This window comes from Acanthochromis polyacanthus, chromosome 6 (assembly GCF_021347895.1).
Source record: "Acanthochromis polyacanthus isolate Apoly-LR-REF ecotype Palm Island chromosome 6, KAUST_Apoly_ChrSc, whole genome shotgun sequence".
In the NCBI taxonomy this organism is placed as follows: domain Eukaryota; kingdom Metazoa; phylum Chordata; class Actinopteri; family Pomacentridae; genus Acanthochromis; species Acanthochromis polyacanthus.
Window position 1 is genome coordinate 22,351,276 of NC_067118.1, and position 23,687 is coordinate 22,374,962.

The 23,687-nt window shown below is 39.6% G+C and overlaps 1 protein-coding gene across 4 annotated transcripts in view; it reads left to right on the top strand.

Annotated features, from left to right (window-relative positions):
- Window positions 1-23,687, top strand: part of lama5 (laminin, alpha 5) — a 128,856-nt gene that overhangs the window by 62,845 nt on the left and 42,324 nt on the right. For 2 of the 4 annotated variants that reach the window (XR_007942383.1, XM_022195768.2), the window contains exons 7-28: window positions 2,773-2,888; window positions 7,552-7,670; window positions 7,772-7,862; window positions 8,000-8,134; window positions 8,335-8,397; window positions 9,595-9,735; window positions 10,914-11,051; window positions 11,623-11,757; window positions 13,544-13,678; window positions 13,906-14,043; window positions 14,296-14,348; window positions 14,939-15,038; window positions 15,140-15,192; window positions 15,350-15,455; window positions 15,546-15,645; window positions 16,500-16,656; window positions 18,027-18,165; window positions 19,229-19,371; window positions 19,593-19,696; window positions 21,033-21,186; window positions 21,320-21,483; window positions 23,527-23,635. Coding sequence is in view for 3 of the 4 variants with exons in the window: in XM_022195768.2 (XP_022051460.2) it covers window positions 2,773-2,888; window positions 7,552-7,670; window positions 7,772-7,862; window positions 8,000-8,134; window positions 8,335-8,397; window positions 9,595-9,735; window positions 10,914-11,051; window positions 11,623-11,757; window positions 13,544-13,678; window positions 13,906-14,043; window positions 14,296-14,348; window positions 14,939-15,038; window positions 15,140-15,192; window positions 15,350-15,455; window positions 15,546-15,645; window positions 16,500-16,656; window positions 18,027-18,165; window positions 19,229-19,371; window positions 19,593-19,696; window positions 21,033-21,186; window positions 21,320-21,483; window positions 23,527-23,635 (2,593 nt within the window). In the remaining variant the exon portion in view is untranslated. Of the gene's footprint in view, window positions 1-2,772; window positions 2,889-6,501; window positions 6,521-7,551; window positions 7,671-7,771; window positions 7,863-7,999; window positions 8,135-8,334; window positions 8,398-9,594; window positions 9,736-10,913; window positions 11,052-11,622; window positions 11,758-13,543; window positions 13,679-13,905; window positions 14,044-14,295; window positions 14,349-14,938; window positions 15,039-15,139; window positions 15,193-15,349; window positions 15,456-15,545; window positions 15,646-16,499; window positions 16,657-18,026; window positions 18,166-18,914; window positions 19,045-19,228; window positions 19,372-19,592; window positions 19,697-21,032; window positions 21,187-21,319; window positions 21,484-23,526; window positions 23,636-23,687 lie in introns of all 4 variants that reach the window. The other 2 variants (XM_051949166.1, XM_051949165.1) reach the window with 2 other exon arrangements.

A 23,687-nucleotide genomic window follows, 5' to 3' on the forward strand; every position in this document is an offset into this window, starting at 1 on the left:
ACATACACATGTTATCAGCACAGGCCAGAATGCAGTAAAATACCTCCCCACAGTTGAAAGGCCTTCATAAAAAATCTCCAGAAATTTTGAGCCCGAAAAAATGGTTACATTAAAACTGGATAGTTGTAGTGAATAAGATGATTATGTTGCTGTACAGGCTCCTCTCAGAAGGTGGGATATAACGAGCAGCAAGTGGACAGTCAGTCCTTGAAGTTGATGTGTTGGAAGCAGAAAAATTGGGCAGCGTAAGGATCTGAGTTACTTTAAAAAACTTTGATGGGAAGACGCTCAAGGCTTATTGATACATATTAGGCTGGTATGTGTGTTCAGTCATAATCACCCCGCTCCACCACAAATGACACCTACACTGGACCCATGACTATCAGAACTCGACTGTGGAGCAAAGGAAGCATGTGGCTTGGTCTGATGAATTATGTTTTCCTGTACAACATGTGGGGAGCTGGATGCATGTTTCATAGGAAAGAGTTTGCAGCAGGACTGGAATACAGCAATCAGGTCAGAGCAATGTGACACTCTGGGCATGTTAGAAACTTCACTTAAACACTATTGCAGACCATGTGCACCCATTCATGGCAGCAGTGTTCCCCGATGGCCTCTTTTGGAAGGATAATGCTTCCTGCCACACTACAAGCATTATTCAGGAATAGTTCAAGGCGTTGACTTGACCTCCAGATTCCCCAGATCATAATCCAGTTGGGCCTTTGTGGGATGTGCTGGAAAAAAAGACTCAGATCCACTGAGACCACAAGTCCTGGTGCCTGATAGCACAGGACACCCACAGAGGTCTGTGGAGCCCAGGCCTCAATGGGTCAGAGCTGTTTGGCTGCACAAGCAGGAGCTACAAAATATTAGGCAGGTGGTTTTAATGGTTGTGACTCATTGGTTTAGATCCAAGTGTGAAATCACATGCCAACTCACAACTTAAAAAGCATGAAAAGAGCTGCTCTAGCTTGACTTTGTAAGCAAAATCAGGTATGATTGTGCAGCCGTGTGTCTTATCTCTCACCTTAGTTTATTCAGGCATTTATTTTCAAAGCCGTTGCCAGGTTTTTCTAATATGAAACCCTGGAGTAAAACTGTGGGTTGTTCTGTCAAGTGCTATGTTTGTCTAGGCAGGCATAAAAAGGGTTTTTGCTCATTTCAGCAGTAGAGAGGTTTTACAGTTGTCATCAGCTACTCTTATCAGGTGCAAACTAGCTGACCAAACTGTCTTATTTCAAGATCCTTTCATTCTCTGGACCTTTTACTTTATCAAATGGTCTTCATCGGCAGATGATAAACCTGCAAAATAATTTGGATCAGTGCCTAATAACAAATACTTGTTTTACTCAACTAAACTAGATATGCAATTAGTGTTCAAGCATGTCACCATTCTGTTCAAATGTTCTGAACATTTGCGGAGCTTATATCCATTAACTAAATATCTCAGATTCTCTTTGCACAATAACCATAGATTTGTTTCATCAAGCGAAAGGATCACCTTACGTAACACCTTTTTGCTCTTGAGATTCCAGCAATGTGTAGACGTCAGAAATTGTTGGTTGTGTCCTTGATCTCCTTTAATGACAGGTTCACAAGACAAAAGACAACTTAAAACAATATTAAGGCGCCAATACAAACAATAAAGCTAGGCTCAGATTAAAAGAGGTTTAAAATCTTTAAAAGCAAAGGGTATTGTGGGGGTTTAGTTAGCAGCAGGTCACCATGACAGAGACTTCTGTGACGTTTCATGACCTCCAGCCAGAGTGCATCTGTTTTAGAGTGGCTGGGATCAACTAGGATAGTATTTCTATTTCTTACTACCATATGTGACAGCTGGTTTTGCAGCCAAAATGATGTGACTGTTGACTTAATCACGTTTGGTTTTTGATTTGGGGATTGATTACTAATACAGCTGATTACTGACAAAGAAAACGATTCAAAACCTGCATCTCTAGCATCCTGCTACAAGTTGTGCTCTCTCTTTATAACATCTGTGTGACAGGAGATGTGGACAAACTATCAGGCTCAGGTTTGTGCCAATATCGATCAATTTAAAAAGAAATGTCTTGGTCGGACTTCGATCTTTGAGAAAAGACCATCATAAAGTTACAGATGTTTTGTTATAATACTAGCACCTGTTGTTTTCCTGGCGTATGAGTCAAGGGTTTGTGAGCAGTGAAATGATGGTATTAAACTAATAAAAATGGACAGAAATAACATGTTAGGTGATTTTCAGAGGATTTTTTTTCCTTCCTTTTGATCACACTTCTCACTCCCGTGACTCCAGTCCTCTGTTTTTGTCTCGGTTTGACCGGTTAAGAGGACTCAGAGATGAGAGAATAGCGTTAAGGTTTTTTTTCTCCCTCCCTGCTGGGGTTTGGCCACACTCTGCAGGCAACAGGTTTACAGACTAATCCGATTAAAAGCTGGGGTGAAGCAGTCAGCCTCGGTCGATGAAGGAGAAAGATTAACTCTTTCATTGTTTGGGGGTCTATTTCCCCTTTTATCCGTCCTTTTCACTCCTTTTTATTGATTTCTTTCTTCCTCTCCCTCTCTGGGATGAGAGTCACAGCACAAGAGTGAAGGAATGTGAACTTCTGAGGAAAGTTCCAATGATGTTATACCCAAAACACAATGGGCTGAGATAGGTACAAACCACGGCAAGTTTCTGCCTTTTGTGCGTCTGTGTGTGCTGAACTGTTTAGTTATGTCTCTACAGCTGCAGAAACTTTTTCTTTTCTCACACTGCTTTTTTTTTATTGTTTACAGGTTACAGTGCGACTGTCAGCACAACACCTGCGGCGTGTCTTGTGACCAGTGTTGCCCCGGATACAACCAGTTACCATGGAAACCGGCCACGACCTACAGTGCCAACGAGTGTGAACGTGAGTACGGCCTGATACTATGCAGCGGCGCACACAGAGTTTAATCAGTGAACCCTGCAGAGGAATGTGTTTCATGTGTTGGCTCAACAGAACTAGTTGGCCTTAATTTAATGAAGCTGAACACATGGGCTGCAGGGCTGCTGTTCACTTTCCTCATAACCTTCACATTTCAGCGATGTCTTTAGAAAATGCTTTGTGGTTAAGTGTTTAGGAATATGCCCAATGTATTTTGAAGATATGCATTTGTTTAATGGTATTTTTTCACACTGAGAAATCTCTCTCTACTTAAAGATTCCCTCGGTTGATACTAAATAGATCAAGCATTATTAAGATCCTTTTTCTTCACATTTTAATTATAAACCGTGCTTTTTGTTGCGTGCGATCCTGTACTTTACTCACACTCAATCTTCCTTCAAAACGGCCTCTTTTTCATTTTTTTACTTTTACCTTTTTGTTATTTTTTTCCATATTCTTTTCTTTTTCCTTGTTTATAGGTCATAATATTAGAAACAAACACAACATTATTGATCTGGAAAATGAAACTGAATTCTGGTTTATTTCCAGTTATTAAAACTACAGGTATATAACAAATATCTTAATTTCTATAAATCCCTTTAAAACACAAGCTAAAAATGGTGCTTTACAATAAACAGCAACAATAAGACACTGACGAAGAACAGCAATGGAATGTGGAATTTTTTTTTCTTTCTCATAATTCATGAATTCGTACTGATTGACTTAAAGTTTAAGCTCAATGAAGTATTTCATCACGATGATCAGCTACAAGCTTTGATCCTGCCCTAAAACAATGTCTGACTGTTCCCTGTTTGAGTCTGTCGGGGTGAACTTGCTGTTATCATAACTCTGGTTATATTTACACATGAGAGCCATCTCTTATCAAAACTCTAGTTATATTTAACAAGGACCAACATGGGAATCACAATGGCACAAAGTTCACTAAAGGTCAGCACGATATGAACTAGCGAGGGAGCCACTTCCTGCAGTAGTGTTACAGTAGTGTGGTCTAGGATGAGGCTGAGACTGCAGTGAGGAGTTTTTCACATGGCGAGAAGATCTAATGAAAGATGTGACAGATTAAAAGATTGTTACGTTGTGTTATGGGAAGCGTTGGATCCGGTGTTTATGGTGCTTAAGCCACTCTACAGAGTATAAGTCAGGATATTTCACCTTCTTCTGCTTTGAGTTTTAGCATTTTTCTTTGGCTTTTATGAAAGTGCAGCATTAATTGCTGGAATATCCCATCAATCGTCTGTAGCAGTTTCTGGGTTTTTGGAGGTTTGTGCTCCTGTGCTTTCTATAGAAAACACACAACCATGGCTATAAGTAGAGCGAAGTCAGTAATGTCTTTCTTTGCAGCTGACCAGTCTATGTCTGAAATCTGAAAAAAAAAAAAAGAATTTAGAAAAGATGAACTTCTTTCATTTTTCCTTCTTTTCATTTTTGGTCACATGTTGCAGTAGAGTCAATAATGGCTATGATGTGCTGTGGAGAGCAGATTTTTTGGCTTTCTACAGAATTTAACAAGACTTAATAGTTTATTTTTGGCAAATTTTTAAATTAGGAATGTAGAATAAAGGGGTTTTAATGAATTATAACAGTTTTAAGCCCTGATTTAGTTTTAAGTTTCCCAACCAAAACAGAGCATCAGAGGTGAGTAGCTTAAAGACAAATGTCATGATTCTGTTTTTACAGTGTCTGACTGATAAATGGTGTAAAATTTGGCACTTTTGTAAAGACACCCTGTCTTTCAAGCTTGCCAGCAGGTTCAAATGGTTAATTTACAACTCGCATTTTAAAGCCCAACTGTCAAAAGCTACATTTTGACACATGTGGGGTTCTCTGTAGGATACTGTTGTTAGGATGGGGATGAGGTTTGCACACAAACGACACATCAGATATAAGCAATTCAAAATTAACCTGAGGTGTGAGCATAAAGTAACAACAATTCTAATGTTGGTGTTTAAAAAACCTGAAGCAGAACAAAAGCAGCCTCCACCATCCAGCGCTGAAGTTATCCACATAAAAAATCCACAAGCTGTCAGAAGATATACATGTTATCTGCCTCAGACTCATAGAATAGAGATCAACTGACTGACTGCTCCTTTTTTTTGGATTACTTCAAGAAAGGAAAAACTGAAATGTGCCTCAGCCATGAGAAAAACACTCAGCACTATCAGGCTGCAGTCAGAGCTGGAGGATAAGGAGCGCTGCTTTATTCGGCCGGCACCTCTAAGGCGCTGAGAGTCAGATAAGAAGAAAAAGCTATCAGGGTTTCACTGGCTCTGTGTGGAGTGTAAAAGTTTGTCTGGGCTTTGAACTCATGTTCTTTTAAAGTATACCGTTCTCTTTCTTTTATCTTCTGGTAGATGAGGGAGACGTCTTACTGTATGTTTGTATATGTAAAGTGCTGAGGTTAAGTGTGGGACACTGGACTCAGTCTTTGGTGACACAAATGCAAAATTAAGTCATTTAGTGTATTCAGGTTGATTCCCACATTATCACATCATGAGCTTTTCAGCTGTTTTTATTTTAAGTTCAGTTTTTTATTTGTAGTCTAGTCAGCAACAGGGCTGCACAGTATATAACCCCAGCATTGACATGTGTGATATGATCATATATGGTAATAAAAATAAAAATTGTGGTGCCACGTATCATAGATATTTTGCTACTTTACTCCTTAAGTCGACTACGTACATTTAAAATTTTCTCTAAAATTGTCTCCTCTCTGTTTTTATGTAAACACTATTGTAAATACCAGATGTAAATACTATTTTTTGTTTTTTCTGATGAAACCTTACGTGACATTTTGTGGAGTTCAAAGAGCATCAGAAAGTTGAAAAACTAACAAACCAGTTTTTTACAGTTTATAGCTATAATATTTGATGCAGTTAACTAATTAAGAAATGTTCAAGTCTGCAGTTGTTATTCTGTTAGCAGAGGACTGTTTGTTCAGAACACCATCTATATACCAACAGTTGATTTGCATGAACTCTGTGTAGAAGGAATGCTATACTGTTTTTTTTTCTTGTCATTTTGAATAAACAGCTTCTAAAAATGATTCTTAAGAAAAGCTATTAAAGTTCTTCACTAAACCTGAAAACCACCAGACTGCAATTAGACATGAAATAAACCTTTTATGGTTCTAAAAACATCCCCAGTCTTCCCATCTCTGTTTCAAACCGTCTGATAAGTGACTTTCATCAAGTGTTCCTGCAGGAAATGAATCAGCCGGTGTGGTTGTATTAATCACAGCCTCTCTCGTTTCAGTATTTTTGATTTGTTTGGAAACAAACATGCGATATGTGATCCTCAGCAGTGTCTTATCTCCTGTACTAAATGAACACCTGCCAGAGGTGCCAGGTTTCAAAACAGCGGCTACATCTGAAGTGACTTCACAGAGCTGACTGAGATTAATGTCTTGAGGTTTCACAGAATGTCCTTTGGTTTTTCTACTAACGCTCAGTTTCACAGGTTTATACTTGCTCTTACTAGTAGCTGCTGACTAACTGCTTGTTTTCCTCTCCAATGTTTTTTTTTTATCTCTTCTTTCTCCCTTTTTTTCTGGCTCTCTTGCTTCTTGTCTCTTGGCTAGAAGCTCTTCTACCCTCCAGGTGAATTCTGACACCGTTGCTAAATTGTGTGTATGAACATTTGTGCAACTCTGCATATGTTTTTTTGTTGTTGTTGTTTTGTTTTTTAATTAAATATTACTTTATTAGTTTGTGAAAAGATCCACAAGGCTAGATACTGTGCAGTTAATGATGTAAATATGAGTTTGTGATTGATCCTAAATAAATGAAAAACAAAATTACTGAACAAAATTGTATGAAAATCATCATTAGAAAGATAAATAATGAAAGCAAAGAAATATTGCAGATTAAAATGACCTATTTACAAAATGGTAGAGATGGAGCTTAAACATTGAACCTCTCAAATGAACTGTAGTTGGATAAAAATACAAGTAAGGTACATTCATGATCCTTCTGTAACTTTCAACAACATCTCTGAGTCCTTAGCAAATAAGTTGTCATCCTTTCACACTCTTTTATTGATTTTGGCTATTGATTCTTTTGATTATTATAACCCAGTAATTATAGTTTGTAGGGCTGCACCTGACTAAAGATTTTTTTCTGGTTGACTAGCAGTTGATAATTCAGGCCGTTAGTCAACTAGTTACTGAACGTTTATTATATATATCTTCTGAATTTCCCAGGAGTGTCTGGGTGTGTTTTGTTCCTGTTACATTTTTATTCACTGTTGGCTCATTTTCACCACAGTATAAAGACCTGCAGCTCTATGGAAACAGCACAGTCACTATTGGATGTAGAGAAAACTATCATTTGTGCAGAATGACAAAGTTATAGGCCTAATGCTATAAATCGTCAAAAACTTAAAAACAGGTCGAATTTCTGTATTTTAGCAAAAAAATGAAGAAATAAAAAGAAATCCACATGAACAACATTTTTCCAAATGCCCACATTTGTTTCCAGCATGGGAAGAAAAAGTTGACTCTAGATAAAAAAGATAATTTACAGCTTATACTTTGAATTTGTGTCCCACAGATATCTTTATTTCTATCTGTTGCATGACCTGATTCCGCGGAGTTCCATTTTAAAAGTGCATTTTATTATCCTTCTTTCAGCGTGTAACTGTCACCGTCACTCTTTCGACTGTTACTACGACCCCGAGGTCGATCAGAAGCGAGGCAGCCTCGACATCCACGGACACCACAGAGGAGGAGGCGTCTGCCTCAACTGTCAGGTAAGCAACACTCCTGGTATACACATGAGTGTGATCTGAGTTTTTACTGAACTAGTTCCAACTGTGATGACGTACATGTAACAGAAGCTTTTCCTTCTCAGCATCACACCACTGGAGTGAACTGTGAGCGCTGCATCCCCACCTACTACAAGTCAGCTGACCACCCCATCGACTCCCCACTGGCCTGCTCACGTGAGTTACAGCTGTTGGATCAGGCTACTATACCCACCATGTGCTTCTTTAGCTGCCCCTTTTTCATTTGTTTGTTCACCTTCTGTCCCTGCCTCCTCTCCCACATCCTCCCCCTCCTCCCCTCTGCTTCCCTGCAGCCTGTGACTGTCAGTCAGAGTTTACAGATGGAACCTGCGAGGACATAACCGGTCGTTGTTTCTGCAAGCCAAACTACACTGGAGAGAACTGTGACTCCTGTGCCAGTGGCTTTATCAACTTCCCCGAGTGTTACCGTGAGTTTTTAGCAAATATAATACTTGGGGTTTGATTTTGGTGTCCAAGTAGACAGTGGACCAGAGAGGTGGAGAACCCTCTGTTTAAAGCATCTTTAATGGGCACACTGTTCAAATCAAATGCACATACAAGGCATACACAAACACTCAAATGTTTCCTTAAATCATTTCCGTAATCTCTCCTTCTGTCTCTCCATCAGCCATCCCCACTTATCCCACCAACAGCAACAATGGTGAGGCCAAACCAGCTGGAGAGATCATCAGTAAGTTGCCTTACAAAGAAATAGAAAATGAATAAATAAAATACTGACTTTAACTACTGTTTACATATTTTATGTGAGTTCCCATGTTCTCTCCCACTGCTGACGTTTTTGGTGTAAGTCAGATGTTTGTGGGAGTTTTGGGAAAATGTGTGTGGTGTGAATGGTTTTTCACTGGAATGTGATAAGCTGGTCTCAAACAATGTTCAGTCTGACGTCATAGATACATGATAGCGGATTGTACACAACCACCTGCCTGCTGCACAGCTTGTTTGGTTTGTGTATTAGTGATAAATAAAGCAGGTTTTCATGGCTCTGAATGGGCCTGCGGAGGTCACTCTGCAGGACAGCCAGCAAGGTTCACCTACGTACAGCAAAGACAATCATTCTGTTTTACCTGAGTTGACAGAAATCTACATTTTTGTGTTATTTCTAAAAACTGGAAAACTCACTGTGGGCTAATTTTTCACTGCAATATAAAGTCCTGTACCTCTATGGAAACACCACAACCATGACTAGAAGTACGTGGAACTCCAACATGCATTATGTCCCATATGATACAGTTATAATGCCATAAATCATAAGTAAAGAAAAACAAAAGTTCATTTTTTTAATTTGATAAACACCTGGTAACATATACAACATTTTTCCAAGAACCCACAGGTATTACCAATGCTCTAAAGGATGGGTGACTTTCCACACTATAAAAATGTTACTATTTATGTTTTAATTTGCTTGAAAACTTTTCTCCTCTCTGCTCCTTGTGAACACTGCCTGCAGTTTAGTCGAATAGTCCTTGAATTTTTGTCGCAGTGGAGTCACTAATGGCTTCACTGTTGCATTGAAGAGTTCAGAAGTTTTTATTTTCTACAGAATCTGATGACACCCTTTGGACACATTTTTAAAATTTGATTTTGATTAGAGTTGTTTAGATTTGGTTAAGATACGATTTTGGGGAGTTTTTGGCGACCCTTTAGTGCTGGATAAAACCATTCTGGGGGGCACCAAAAATTCCTCTATTTAAAAAAAAAAGTTCTTCATAATTTGAAAAGCAGCACTTCATTCATTGCTATCATAGAGCATAACTCCAACTGAATTTTTGGTACAACTTTTTATTTACTACTCTTGTCTGTAACATTAGTAAGTAAATTTACTGACAAATCATCAAATCCAGCAAACATGTTCATCTTCTCTCTGCAGACTGTGAGTGCAGTGCAGCAGGTACAGTGGATAACTCGTGCAGGCCGGACCCTCGAACTCGAACCTGCATCTGTAAACCAGGTTTCACCGGTGACCACTGTGACACCTGCGCTCCGGGTTTCTACGGACTCAACTGTCAGGGTGAGACATGTAATTTTAGTAGAAATAAAGTGTTATGGCTGCATCTAAAAGACAAACAGTCGCTGATCACATGTCTCTTGGCAACAAAAATTACGAGGCAAAGAAAATTTAGCACAAGTTAGCCAATATACAATGGAAATGGCCTGAAATTCAATAGATTTTGCTGTGGAAAATAAACAGATATTCAATAAAGATCTCGCCGTGTGCTTAGGGGCTAAAATAGGGTTTTGAAAATTTACAGGAAAAGAAGGAACAACCTCCTTACAAACATTTTAGACCATAATGTCTTGTCCTGCCAATAATACAGAGCTTTTAAAAAGATAAATAAGGACAACACCTGAAACGTAGTTATTGCATTTCTTTGGTTAAAAAAAAATGACAAATATTGAATTCATCATCAAAATTTCTGCTGATTTTTCTCGAAATAACAATCGAATCTCTCAAATATTTGATCAGATAGGCAGGATAGTTGTTTGAACTGGTAAAATGTGAAATATTGTGGCCAAAAATGAAGATTTCAGAATATTTTCTGCCACAAGACGCGAATACAATTCAGTTTTTCATCCAAACATTTCAAGGTTAAAAGCCCTTGTGAAAGCTGAAGTCTCTTTGGACTCAAAAAAGACAAACTATTTGATTGACTCGCATAATCTCAAGCTAATGTAAATCTGAATTGACGTCTGTCGATCTTCTCTAAGCCATTAAGTCATGCAAGTTGCAGTAGCAGTTAAATTACCAACATCTGCTGGAAGCTAGTGTCGCATTTTATGGATTGTGTCCCATTTGTTAGCACACATGCACCCTCACAAGACAAAAATACTAATACTCAAACAAAGGCAGGGATTCCCTATGCTTCATTTACTGGTTTGTTTACTTATACAGTGTTAGTTTACCACCCAAGAGTCACCTCTCTCACACACAAACTCCTGAGTAAACAGCATTCCACCAAGCTGTGTTAATCACTGTAAATAGTTCCACATTTACACCTTTTCTTCAGTCAGTGAGGCTGGGAAACACAAAAGACAGGCATCTTTGAAATTCTTTGAATAAGTCGAATGCCCAAACAAACGTTTTGTGCTCTGCTCTTGTGTCTCTGTTTTTATGAAGTGTCACTTATAGGTGTGTGTTGGGCCTGTTTTGTTGGTTGTCTGACTCTGTGTGCATGTGTGTCCATGAAGCCTGCCAGTGTTCAGGTCCTGGCTGTCTGGACGGCTCATGCGACCTGGTGACTGGTCATGCCGTGTGTCGGAGTGGTTTCCAGGGTTACCAGTGCGATCAGTGCGCTCCAGGTTACTTCAACTACCCACTCTGCCAACGTGAGTCGCTTCTCTTTCAGCGTCTGTCTCGCATCTTTCTTCGAAACCTTGAGGCTAAACTCAGTTAGCCTACCTTACCAACTTGCTTGGCTTCCTCCACAGTTTAAAAATACACCTTTAAAACTCAGTAATTGACATGTTTCATCTTGTTTGTTCATCAGTGCATGAACAAAAGCATAATAATTACAGTTTGTAGATTTATAGCTTTATTTATTTATAGCTGTAATTATTTAGCAACCTCCTGAACTCTTGTCATGCCTGTACAGAGACCAGGAACAAACCGGTGCTCACTGATAGCATCAGGTAATCGTCATTATAGTCAGAAACACAGTGTGCTAATGCGTATTGTTTTCACCACCAACAATTTGTGCAATGACGCCCAAAATCAAGATAACCAGCTGCAGACAGCAGGCTAATACCAGGTGTGGAAAAGGCAGTTTCAAATCAAACCAAATCATTCTGCGTTAAACCAAACTGACTGTAAAATGTGCTGTAAAAGCAGGGATGAATCGCTTGTGTATGACCTGTAACAACAAAAACTAACATCTGGATTTGTTTGGTGTCTCTGCAGTGTGTGGCTGCAGTACGGTCGGCTCTCTGCCTGAAGTCTGCGATGCTTCCGGTCGATGTCTGTGTAAACCGGAGTTTCAGGGTCCTCGATGTGAACAGTGCAGATCTGGATTCCACTCGTACCCAAACTGCCAAGGTACGCACGCATATCCTGAGGAAAAAGTCTGATCAGATGCATCTGTTTCTGCTGATCCAAAAGTACTGTGATGAACACACAGAACTTGATATCCTGCTAGGCTGAACACACTTGACACACATGGAAACACTTAACTTTGTGCACCTTCTTATGAAGTGTTACATTGCCTTGTTAAATTTTGCGATTCTTTGTCGGAGTTCAACATCTTTAGTGCATACAGAAAAAGTGCATAAAATGAAAGCTGTGATGCTGTTGTAAGGAAAGGATACTTCACCGCTTCAAAATATGAGACGACTTTGGTTCAAGGGTTGTTAGATTAAATTCCTGGACTGTGTGAAAAGACAAGTAGTGCAACGTTTCTCACAGCTGTTTTTGGTACGGGGCTGTTCGGCACTGAAGCTGCAACAACTAATCTATTAACTTATTTCTTGTCAACTATTTGATTAATCACCAACTTTTTAATAAACAATTAGTCTGTTTTAGCATTTTTAAGAAAAAAGTCTAAACTCTCTGATTTCAACTACTTAAATATGAATATTTTCTGGTTTCTTTCCTCTTTTATGGCTGTTGACTGAATATCTTTGGCTTATGGACAAAACAAGATATTTGAGGATGTTATTTTAGGCTTTGAGAAGCACTAACTGACATTTTTCAACATTTTTACTCATCACAAAAGTAACTGATTAGTTGAAAGAAAAAACCCTACAATGAACTCTTGCGAAAAAAGCTGCTTTACATTTTTACTGCAGAAAACAATCAAACTAGCTGTCTGTCATTACCTCACAGACTGCAATGCTGTGTCCTCATTTTACCTGAAATCCCTTTAAGGTGCATGTTCGACACACTGCTGTTGAAACCAGAAAGTTGCTTAGTCCGGCTGTAAATACAGATGTGAACAGTGCAGCAGGTTGCAGAGCTCTGCAAGGACATTGTAGGAAGTGCTACTTTAATTCCAGCTATAGCTATATGGTCAGTATCTGTCAGAAAGAAAGTAGTATTTGCTAAGTTGATGTCAATTTATTTATGGAAGCATCAGCTAACATGGAGCATTTCAGACAGAGGATGAGAAGAGGTGCTGCAGCAATGTATAGTACGAGAAAAATAATGTATTTTTGAACATTAAAGCCTGTAAATGTCGTCTAGTAGACCACAAAAATAAACCTGTAAATGTGCTTTAAATTGGCTCTTTAAATGGAGCTGATTCAACATGTCTAAGATGTCAGTAATAGATTATGATTTGCATGTAATTTACTATAATTTCTGTAATTCTCTGAAGTCTCAGGCCCAGCAACTTGGGACAAATACGGCAAAATTATTCCAGAACCACTAAACATGGTGTCCTCTGGTCTGCCAGCAGTACAGTATGCTGCCATGAAGATTAAGTGAACAGGAAGGGCACTTTTGCAAAACTGCCTCCAGACGAATGAACAAATATTCAAAGATTGCAAAATCTTAGCCTGCGCTTTGAGACTTGATTATAGTTTTGAAATTTGCAGGAAAAGAAAGGTCTGACAAACATGCTGCATGTGTAGCCCAGTGTAACATGAATTACATTTCTGTACACTCTGCCAGTTTGTGCATATTGCATGTGTACACATAGCCTGAATAAAACTTAAATGTGTATTTCCGATTAATGTTTTTTTTTTTTGTGAAAATGATGCATCGTCTACAAAGAGCTTGAATGCACTTGGCATTAACCATTAACTTTACCTTGCTGATTTGTACCTTGTGATTTGCTCGTTCTTGTATTTTTATAGTAAGACGTATGTTTTTCCCATTTTGTCAGTGTGCACCTGTGATCCTCGCACCTCAGTGGACACCAGCTGCTCTGCATCAGGTCACTGCCACTGCCTGCCCAATTACAGTGGAGCGTCATGTGATCAGTGTGCTCCTGGTTACTATGGCTACCCAAGCTGCACACGTAAGTCACACAACCGTAAAAAATGCTCGAAACTCACGACTGGTTTCTTTTACGTACAAAACATCCTCAGCTTTCAGAGGATGAAACAGTGGAAACATTTAAAATATGTGTTGCTAGGAGTGCTTGGTAATTGTCAGACTTATACTTGAGCTGTCGATACTGTATCAATATATCAGTCAATACATAGGACAGATGAATAACTGAGGTTGATGTTGTGTTTGTTCCAGCCTGCCAGTGTTCTGCTGAAGGTTCCCGCTACAGCAACTGTGACCAGGTGACGGGACAGTGTGGGTGTCTGCCAGGTGTGGTTGGACTGAGGTGTGACAGCTGTGCACACGGCTCCTACGGCTTCCCCAACTGCCAAGGTAGTGACACACACACATGTGCACACACACACACACAGTAAACACAGGTGAATTTTTCCCACGTGGAGACACTGACTCTAATTAAATACACTGTAGTCAAATGATAAGTGTGTATTTTTTATAGATATTAATAGAAACTGAATTTAAAAACAGTAACAACTACGTTTGTCTACATTTACACAACATTTACACAACTGCACATCAACCTTAACCAGCTGAGTGATGTCTTTTGTTGTTCTTTGTCACTGAAAGCTGGAACCTGCCACCCTGCCGGCTCTGTTCAGTACGCAGTGCAGCGACCAGTGGTGAGTCTTGTTTTTATTTGTTTGTTTGTTTCTTACGTAATTCATTGAAATTTTGTGAATTATTTAGGATTGACACACAAGTATTTTAAAATCCGAGAGTTAAGAGAAAATCAGTGATAAAAAATTCAGAGTGTGAGCAAACTGTTACTGATTTAAATGTGGCTTTCTTCCTCCTCAAAGTCGTCTCTTTGTGCTGCGGTGCACTGCTCCCAGTGCCCCTCCCACATTGAAAACATTCCCCAGAAGTCTTGTTCTGTAAGCTATATATTAAGAAATTAACTGACTAAAATTTGACATTGCTTTAGTTTAAGGTTCACTATTTATTTAAATCCAAACGTTCTGTGGTTGTCAGTTTCTCATAATTACATGATGTTGGAGAAATTGATGTTACTGCAAATTTATAAGCAAGAGCATTTAGTCTCCCTCATTCTGAAGTCATTATACACACTACATTTAACTGGCTTTGACAGCCTCTGTTTGCTCTTGTGTCTTATTTATGCAGAAATGTGTAGGAAGCATTCAGCCAGGTATATTGTAGGTGTGTGATCCATTTATAAATGTATGTATTTCCTTGTCAATCTTTCTGTAAGGGTCAGTGTGAGTGCCATCAGCATGTAGAGGGCCCAGCTTGTGACAAATGTAAACCTCTGTACTGGAACCTCTCCCCTGACACCCCCGATGGATGCTCCAGTGAGACATTCCGCAAACACACACACATCTTTAACTAGTCTGAATGCAGCAAATAGAACTTATATAACAACTAAAATGTGTTTGTGTGCTTTCTTCTGCAGACTGTGAGTGTAACATTGCAGGGACTCTGAGCGGCGTTGCAGAGTGTGCACAGGTGAGCAAGTGCTGATTATTAAACTTACCTTACTGTGAATGCAGTAGCACAAGCCTGGTTGTTGCCAATACAATGATCAATGCAGTTTTTGTTTGTTTGTTTTATCAATAAAAGCCTTGTGCTTATGCCAGGAGTAATATTCTCTTGTTTCTGGCAGGAAACTGGTCAGTGCCACTGTAAGCCCAACGCCTGCAGCGGAACCTGCTCCACCTGCAAAGATGGCTTCTATAACCTCCAGGAAAACAACTATTTTGGCTGCCAGGGTAAGTGTTCTTCAGAGGAAATGTGGAATTGCATTTAAACCCTGGCTGCTGTGATGTTTGGTTGGTAATTTGAAATGTGTGTGTGTTCAGGTTGCCAGTGTGACATTGGAGGCTCAGCAGGTCAGTCCTGTGGGGAGAGGAACGGTCAGTGTCGCTGCAGGCCCAACGTGGAAGGACCCAAGTGTAACCTGTGAGCTCAACACACCTGAGAGGAATTTCAAGTAGCATTTGACAAAATGTTTGAATTGGGATGATATTTGGTTTAATCACAGTTAGCAAGAAAACTGAAGTCAAGTCACTGTTTTTAATGTAACACATTTAAACAACAAAAGTGCTTTGAAGTTGAAACAGAATTCACCGAACAAATTCCCTGTACTAGTTTAAATGTCAAGGTCAAAACCTTATAGTATTATGGAGGGAAGCCTAATGATTCCCTCTGAGCAGCACTTTGCAACAGTGGAGAGGAAAAGTCCTTAAACAATGAAAAAAGCCTGCAGAAGAACCAGATTCAGGGAGAGTGAGCGTCTGCTTTGACCAGCTGGGAGAGACTGACAGACGACAAACAAGGAGAACAGTAAATACTGGGCGGCTTGTTGAGGCTGTCGAAGTCCTGAAACATGCAGCTCCAGAGTTAGAAGTACAAGCACAGAGGACAAAACACAAACAACAGGAGAAAAAGTTGGCAAATTATATACTATAGTTGCTTGGAAGTATCTAGAAGGATGGAAAAGGATACAAAAAACTGAAGTGTAAACGCTTCATACATTTTGCTACATGAATAACAAGATTAAAACGTGGTAAATGTTTGTCAGTACTGACTATTGTTTTATGCGTTTGCTGATTAATCATTCTACTTCTGAACATAAGATGTCTTTACTCATACTGCAAACTCTATCTGGATGAAAAATGAGTGTCTTAAACACTTTTATAGGCCATAAAATGTATTCTATGTATACTATTATCAGCGTTTAGATAACATTTTCTTCATCATGTTTCCGTAAAAGCTTCCTTTCACTTTCTAAATGGCTCTCACTGTGTCTGCAGACCTCGTGCAGATCATTACTTCCCAGATCTCCATCATCTGAAGTTTGAGATTGAGGAGGGAACCATGCTGGATGGCCGACCGGTACGATTTGGCTACAGCCCCCTGGAGTTCCCAGACTTCAGCTGGAGAGGTTATGCTCAGATGTCTCCCATTCAGGTAGGATCAGAACTTTTTACCCAGTTGGATGTGGCGGTATCTATACTGTAGTATTGATTAATAGTTTATAGACTACATCCAAAACTCCAGATTATTGTATTTGCTGTGACTGACATTTCACGTAGTTAAAAGAAAGTGTCTGTATATTTGTGTGTTTTTTATTGGACTGTCTGTATGAATTAAATAGATATTCTGTGACTGTGGCCCATCTTGTATGCTTGTATCGCATGAAATAGATGGCTATATCCATGTGGGATGTTTAAAGGGATATTTGTCTTGGATTGAATTACTCTTCAGCACATGTCTCCAGATATATTTTGAATATTTTACTATTTCTTTGCTTCTGAACTCACGTTACCCTTCTAAACTCCAAGCAGTTTGTGGGCATCTTTGCACTTGCCACATTTTTAATTACTGTACGCTCCTTTGTCACTACAATATTAAGTCCTGCACCTCAATGGAAACAGTCTAACTATGACTAGAGGATATGTTAGTGATTACATTTTTAATATCTTTCCATATTTGTCTCTGCACTTTGCAGTTGAGCCTAGTTCAGACAAAAAATTTCTGAATTTTTGTGACATAACTGTTGGTGCACCTGATTCACTATTGGCTTCATGGTTGCAATTAGAATTGCAGAATTTTTTTGTTTGTTACAGAATCTAGTTGTATAATTATATAATAACGCAAATTAGTTTTGGTCATTTATTTTTAATGAGCCATGTAGAATAGAATTATTTCTATTTAATATTGCAATTTTAGGCTAAGATTTGATCTGCTTTTCCGACAAATAAGTAGTTTAGGGGTCATTGTATAGTTGAAAATCGTATGATTCCTTTCTATTTTTATGTTGTTTTTTTTTTCTTTTAAGATAACTTAAGGGTTCAAAGGGTTAACCATTCTAAGATTTCAGTTCCCTCAGGTAACTGAGTTTGCCTATTTTTAGTGAGATAAAGTGCTGGATCTTCAGCAAAGGTATTTTTAACTTTCATGACAGTTTGTGCTGAAAAGTGAAAATCCAAATAGAAAATCATTGGGTTGTTTCAAAAAATGTGTCTTGCAAATCGCTGCTTGTTTGCATTTCCTTTGTTCCGTGGTAAAGGTGATGGCATTAAGGTCTCTTGGATTCTCTGTCTGTGCCGGTGTTTTCTACCATCTTCTCCATATATTCTCTGTCCCTGCTTCCTCCCCTCTGTTCTTTTTCTTATGCCTCCTCTTTGTCTCTGTCACCTTCCTCTATACCTCCTTCATGCATCTCCCCGTCCCTCTCCATTCTGTCTCGTCTTCTCCTCCCTCTTTCATCCCTCTCTCTCTTGTCTTAATTCCTTTTTCCTTGCTGCCTGCTGCCTTGCCCACTGCTCCCTCGGCAGTCCAAGGTGTTGCTGTCGGTGTTGGTCAGCTCTCCAGACCTCTTCCATGTGGTGCTTCGCTATGCCAACTGGGGGGGTTCGGACGTTCAGGGCAGGGTGTCGGTCATAGAGGACGGCTGGAACTACTACTGTGGTAACTGTAAGTCCTGGGACGGGGAAAAAACTGCGCTCTTCTTCCTCTTTCCGGCCTTCTATCACTGATTCCATGCTGGAAAAGGAAGTGATAGAAGAGGAATGAGTTCTCAGCTGCTCATTCTGTCTGTTGTCTCTTGATTTCCTTGCTTTGCTTCAGGATTAGGCTGTGTTCCAAAAAAAAAACAAGTCAGAATTACAGATTTTTCAAGCCAGAAGTCCAGCTGGGAAGTGAAACTTGTAGGTGAATACAGGTTTTATCTTCTTTCAGTTTATTGTAAAACTCACAGCCAGAATCAGTCACAAGAAATAATGGAACTTCCAGAGTGCTAATAAACTGGTTGTTTATCGAGCAGGGAAATGAGTAAAAACCATTGAAAAAGACTGAATAAACCAAGAAGTAACAACATATACGAGTAGAGATGTTCATGAAATTAAAGATTTTGACTAACTTGATTGGAACATTGACTTAATCCTGAGTGGAAATCTACCTTCTCCTCTTCGTCATCCGTCATTCTGTCGGGTCTTTCTTTGATGGAGGCAACCACCACAGGGCTGCTGGTTTTATTCAACTGTTGGTGGCAGCCTCTGCTCTCGCTCAGGAACCTCCATATTTTTCCTCCTTCAGGGCCACAGATCAGTGCAGATTTCAGGGATTTAAGAATAAAAACTAACATTTTTCTACCCTCCAAACTCCCTGTTTTGTCTTCCTACTCTTTCTATCCCACCTCCTCCATATGGACTCTGTCATTATAGACTGCAGTGAAGCTTCAGGTTTATGTGAGCGAGGCAGACGTCTATCTGACTCGTTTCATCCTCAGATATGTAAACTCTGAGGGCGACACCTCCAACGGTAAAATAACAGCCTATCAGGTCAACCGCAGAGGTAGGTCCACACCAATCACAACAGAGTATCAGTGTGAGTGTTTCTGAATGTACATGAGATGGATGTGGGTTACTGTTTCTGCTCATATTTTTTTTCAGTACCATCTTCAGTATTCACTTTTCAATCTTGCACCCTGTTATCCAAGCATTCATATAGAATACCATCAATGTTGTGCTTTTTCCAGGCTCAGAGCAGTCCAAACAGATCGTCTTTGCTCCCAGTGTTGAGCCGACCTTTGTCAACGTTCCCCAGAACAACTTCGTGGAGCCTTTCGTCCTGAACCCAGGAACCTGGACTGTGGTTATAGAGGCTGAAGGAATCCTGCTGGTGAGATGTTTGCACTACGCATCTGTCATTATGGACACATACAGACAGTTGAAACTCTATCAGGCCATGCACATTCTTTATTGAAGGAATGCATTGTAATGTTTGGACAAGATGTATTTTATCCATCTAAACTGCCATGAACATGTTGATTTGAGCTGAGTGTAGGATTTCTTTCTATGACGCCAAGTAGTAATAGTATTCATTCTCTGTTTGACCTTCAGGATTACCTTGTTCTGCTGCCTAGCGCCTACTATGAAGCCCCCATCCTGCAGATCAAAGTTACTGAGCCCTGCACCTACAGCTCTGTACCCGAGGCCAGCCACAAGTAAAAATGCTCATACATTTCTCATTGTTATTATATTACTTGACTGTACAACAGGAAATCAAAACCTTACTACAGATCTGATCCCCAAACCAGCAGCTGGGTTTGAAAGGGATGCTTTCTTTATCTGTCTAAACCTCAAGCAGTTTCTGGTGTTTGTTTTTGTTTTTTTGGCTTCTGTCACATTTTTTACCACGCCTAACGTACGTCAGCGGGGTTACTGCATTCGCTTCGGTATCTGGCTGGGTAAGTATGTATGTTTGTGGGTATGTCCGGTCAGATATCTCTGCAAGTGCTGAAGTCAGGATAATCAAACTTGGCACTGAAGATCACTCTAAGGTCCCCTGCTCAGTTGTGGAGTTACAGGTCAGCAGATCAAGTAGGAAGGGATATACGTAGGATGATCAAAATTGATACAGAGTATCATGCATGGGCGTGGTTCTGCCCTCTACTGGGGGCTCGTCTAGTTACTCACTGTGGGCTTATTTTTGGATTGCAATATCACAACCACTGCTAGAAAGAAGTAGAGAGAACTCAAAAATGTCTTGAACAACTGAAAATCGACATGTCCAGAATTTTTTCCAAATGCCGAAAGGTGTTAACAATATTGGGAATAATCAAGGCTCCAAGATATTTTACAGCTTACAAGTTTAATTTGTGTCCATATTTGTCTCCTGTCTGCTCTGTGTAAACACAGCCTGCAGTTCAGCCGAGTTCACCCAGAAAGTCCCAAAATTTTTGTCATGTAATTGTTGGTCACAGTTGAGGCTCTAATAGAGAATCGCAGTTATTTTTTTTTTGTAGATGATATGTGAGTATTGCAAATTATTTATGTTCAGCATTTTTATTTTAAATGTGGTGTGTAGAATAATGTGATTCTGATATATATATATATATATATATATATATATAACAATCAGGGCAGGACTTGATACATGAATAGTTTAAGGACTGTCAGAAAGTTGAAAATCTGATGTTTCTGGCTTTGGTAAATAGTGTAACTTTAAGGTTTTAAAATCTAAACAAAACATGTCTTTCAAGTGGGTTTTGGGATTCTAGTAGGTAAGAAAAGATCTTGTGATAAATGAAGGTTTTCAATGATCTTTTAATGGAAGAAACCAATTTTAGCAGTTCCAGTGTCCTCTAGTAGGGAATCCTGTAACTTGGCAGCACAAACCACAAAGCGACCTCTGGTCACAGGGCGAGTTCTGATTGGTTCCATGCTCACCCTATAAATCATAGCATTCTGTCCTTGTGAGGGAAAAATTAACAAAGACAAAGATAACTATGTTTAGATTTGCCTGTATATCTTCTCTGAGCTGTCTGTCTGTCTCTCCAGCTGTCTGCTGTACACGTATCTGTCTCTGGACTCCTTCCCCTCCATCTCCGGCAATGATGCCAGCTGTCGCAATGACAACCACCTGCCACGGCCCTGCCCCACTGAGAAGATCACCCCACGCCATCCAGACATGGCCGTCTGCAGCGGCTACGATGTAAGAGAAGGAGACACGATAAGAGTTTTTGCAAAATGTGTATTAATTTTTAAAATAGGAAACATGAACTAAAAAGGACTAAAAGTAATTTCAGGGTCTCAGACTTTTATGTATGTGTTAATTTCTGCTGCAGATCAACGTGGAGCTGCGAGGACGTCTGTCGTCTCCAGGTGACTACGCTCTGGTGGTCGAGTATTCCAGTGAAGAAGAATTACCACAAACTCTGTCAGTCGCTGTCAACATGCCAGGTGCTCGAACACACCAACACCGTGTCACCCTGCTGCACTGCAAATACAGGTAAGAGGACGCTCCGCAGCTAGCAGTTTAAACATAGCTTTTCCTCCAAAAATATACACTGATCCTTCATTATTTGTTCTTCAATTCGATAAAAACAAGCATCTATGAAGGACACAAACAAAATGTGTGTCACACTGTGTACAGCTGATGCATTTACTGCCTTCAGGTATTAAATGAATAAATTCAAGCAAGCAAGAGAATTTTGTTCTTGAGAAAACTTTGCTTACTAATTACTTTGGGAATTAAGATTAATATTGATAAATGTAATTAGCAAATAACTTGAATTTAATAAATTAATTTTTAAAAAAGTGCTCAGCATTTACCAGCTGCAACATTTAATCAATGGACACATGAACTCTATAAACCCAGAGCAGTTTTCAGATGTTCCTTTGCTACTGTTTTATTTTTACTCACTGTGGGTTCATTTTTCACTCATGTTTGGCCTTTTTTTATTTGATACATGTAAAATAGAAGGATTTTAATGAAATATCTAGATTTCAAGCTTCATTTTAATTCAGTTTTTCAGCAGAATGGCACTTTGGGTGATTGGTTCAAAAGCTGTTGATGATTCTGTTTATCTAAATGCAGGACATATACTTGGTTTTGTTCTTCTTTTACTGTTTTTTTAAGCAATTTGTAACATTCTCATGTTTTTTTTATTTTGGCTTTATTAGACAGGCAGACAGGAAAGTAGGGAATACCTACTGCAAAGGGTAATGAGCTGGAATTCAGGCTGCTGCATTGCGGACTATAGCCCCTGTTCAAGGGTCACCCACTCAGCCAGCTGAACTATCTGTGGGCTCGGCAGGTTTTAACATTCTTAAGACAAGAAAAGCACTCAGAAAGTGCAGTACTCCGCCAGGCTGCAGAGTCATTGCATCATTTCTGACAGCTGCAATCTTGAAAAAATTTGTGGCAAAAATCACATCACCATAGAACATGACACAATAGATGTACCCACAAACAAAATTACCTTGGGCTGAGCATAAGTGTGTGTTATGCGTACATTATGTACGGATATCGAATCGCAAGACCTAAATATGTAGCGGGCGGCGAGAATTGATTGGACTCGGAAACACCCCAATGATTTAATCAATTGTTTCTTGTATCATTTCCAATGAATTAAGTCCCAATAAATCCGCAGCGGTGGATTTGTAGTATGATCACAATCATGTGATCATCAGCAGGCAGCTGATGTAGTGTTCACTTGTTGTCATAGTTACAGTGACACCGTGCCACTATCTCGCAATGACAGACATCTTTAACAAGTCTTTGAATCCAATTTACAAGCGCCATCACTGCCAAAATCTAATGAGGAGATCCTTCTGTCATTTCTGACCTTCCCTGAAAATTTCATCCAAATCCGTTAGTCAGTTTTTGAGTAATGTTGCGCACAGAATGACAGACAGACAGACTGACTGACTGACAGACAGACTGACAGACACACATACGACAATCATCACATAACTCCACCGTTCCTTGAAGGAATAAAAAATGCTATATAGATAATGTTCTTTAGTAATATCATTATGCTTGTAGTCTAATTTTTCAACACTGTTGTATTGATAGTTTTATGGAAGGACAAGATCTGAGCACTTTTTCTACTAATGCTGAAATCAGATAAATTCAAGGACATGTGACACACACAAATATACACAAGGACATGGACACTTCTGTTTTATTTCTTACACTGGGACACTGTTCAGTCTGTACGTCAAGGGACCAGCCATCAGCTCAGACAATTCAACACTGATGAATAGTGTGCTCACACAATAAAACTTGATGAAAAATGTCTGCTTTGTGATGAGAAATAACTGCTGTAAATCCAGCAGACGTGATGATGAGCAGTTAACAGGAGGATGTCTGTGTTTGCGCAGTGGAATGAATGAGAGAGGATGCTGTGTTTGTTGTGTCTGCGGTGAACAGTTTGTGTGTCTACCTCTAATCTGTGGACTCATCTGGCTCACAGTTTACTGTTACTGTCTGCGCACCGTCAAGTATGTCAACAGCATTTAATCGTCATGTCTGTGTGTGTTTGCGTAGCTTTCTGTGTCGAGCCGTGGCCATCGATGAACAGAACAGAGTGGCGGTCTTCTCTCTCCCCGCCAACGTGGAGGTCCAGCTCATCTCCGACCGAGCCAGCTTCTTCCTGGTGAGGATCACTCCAGAGTCACATGATGTTCTTTGACACTAAAAATGCTTGT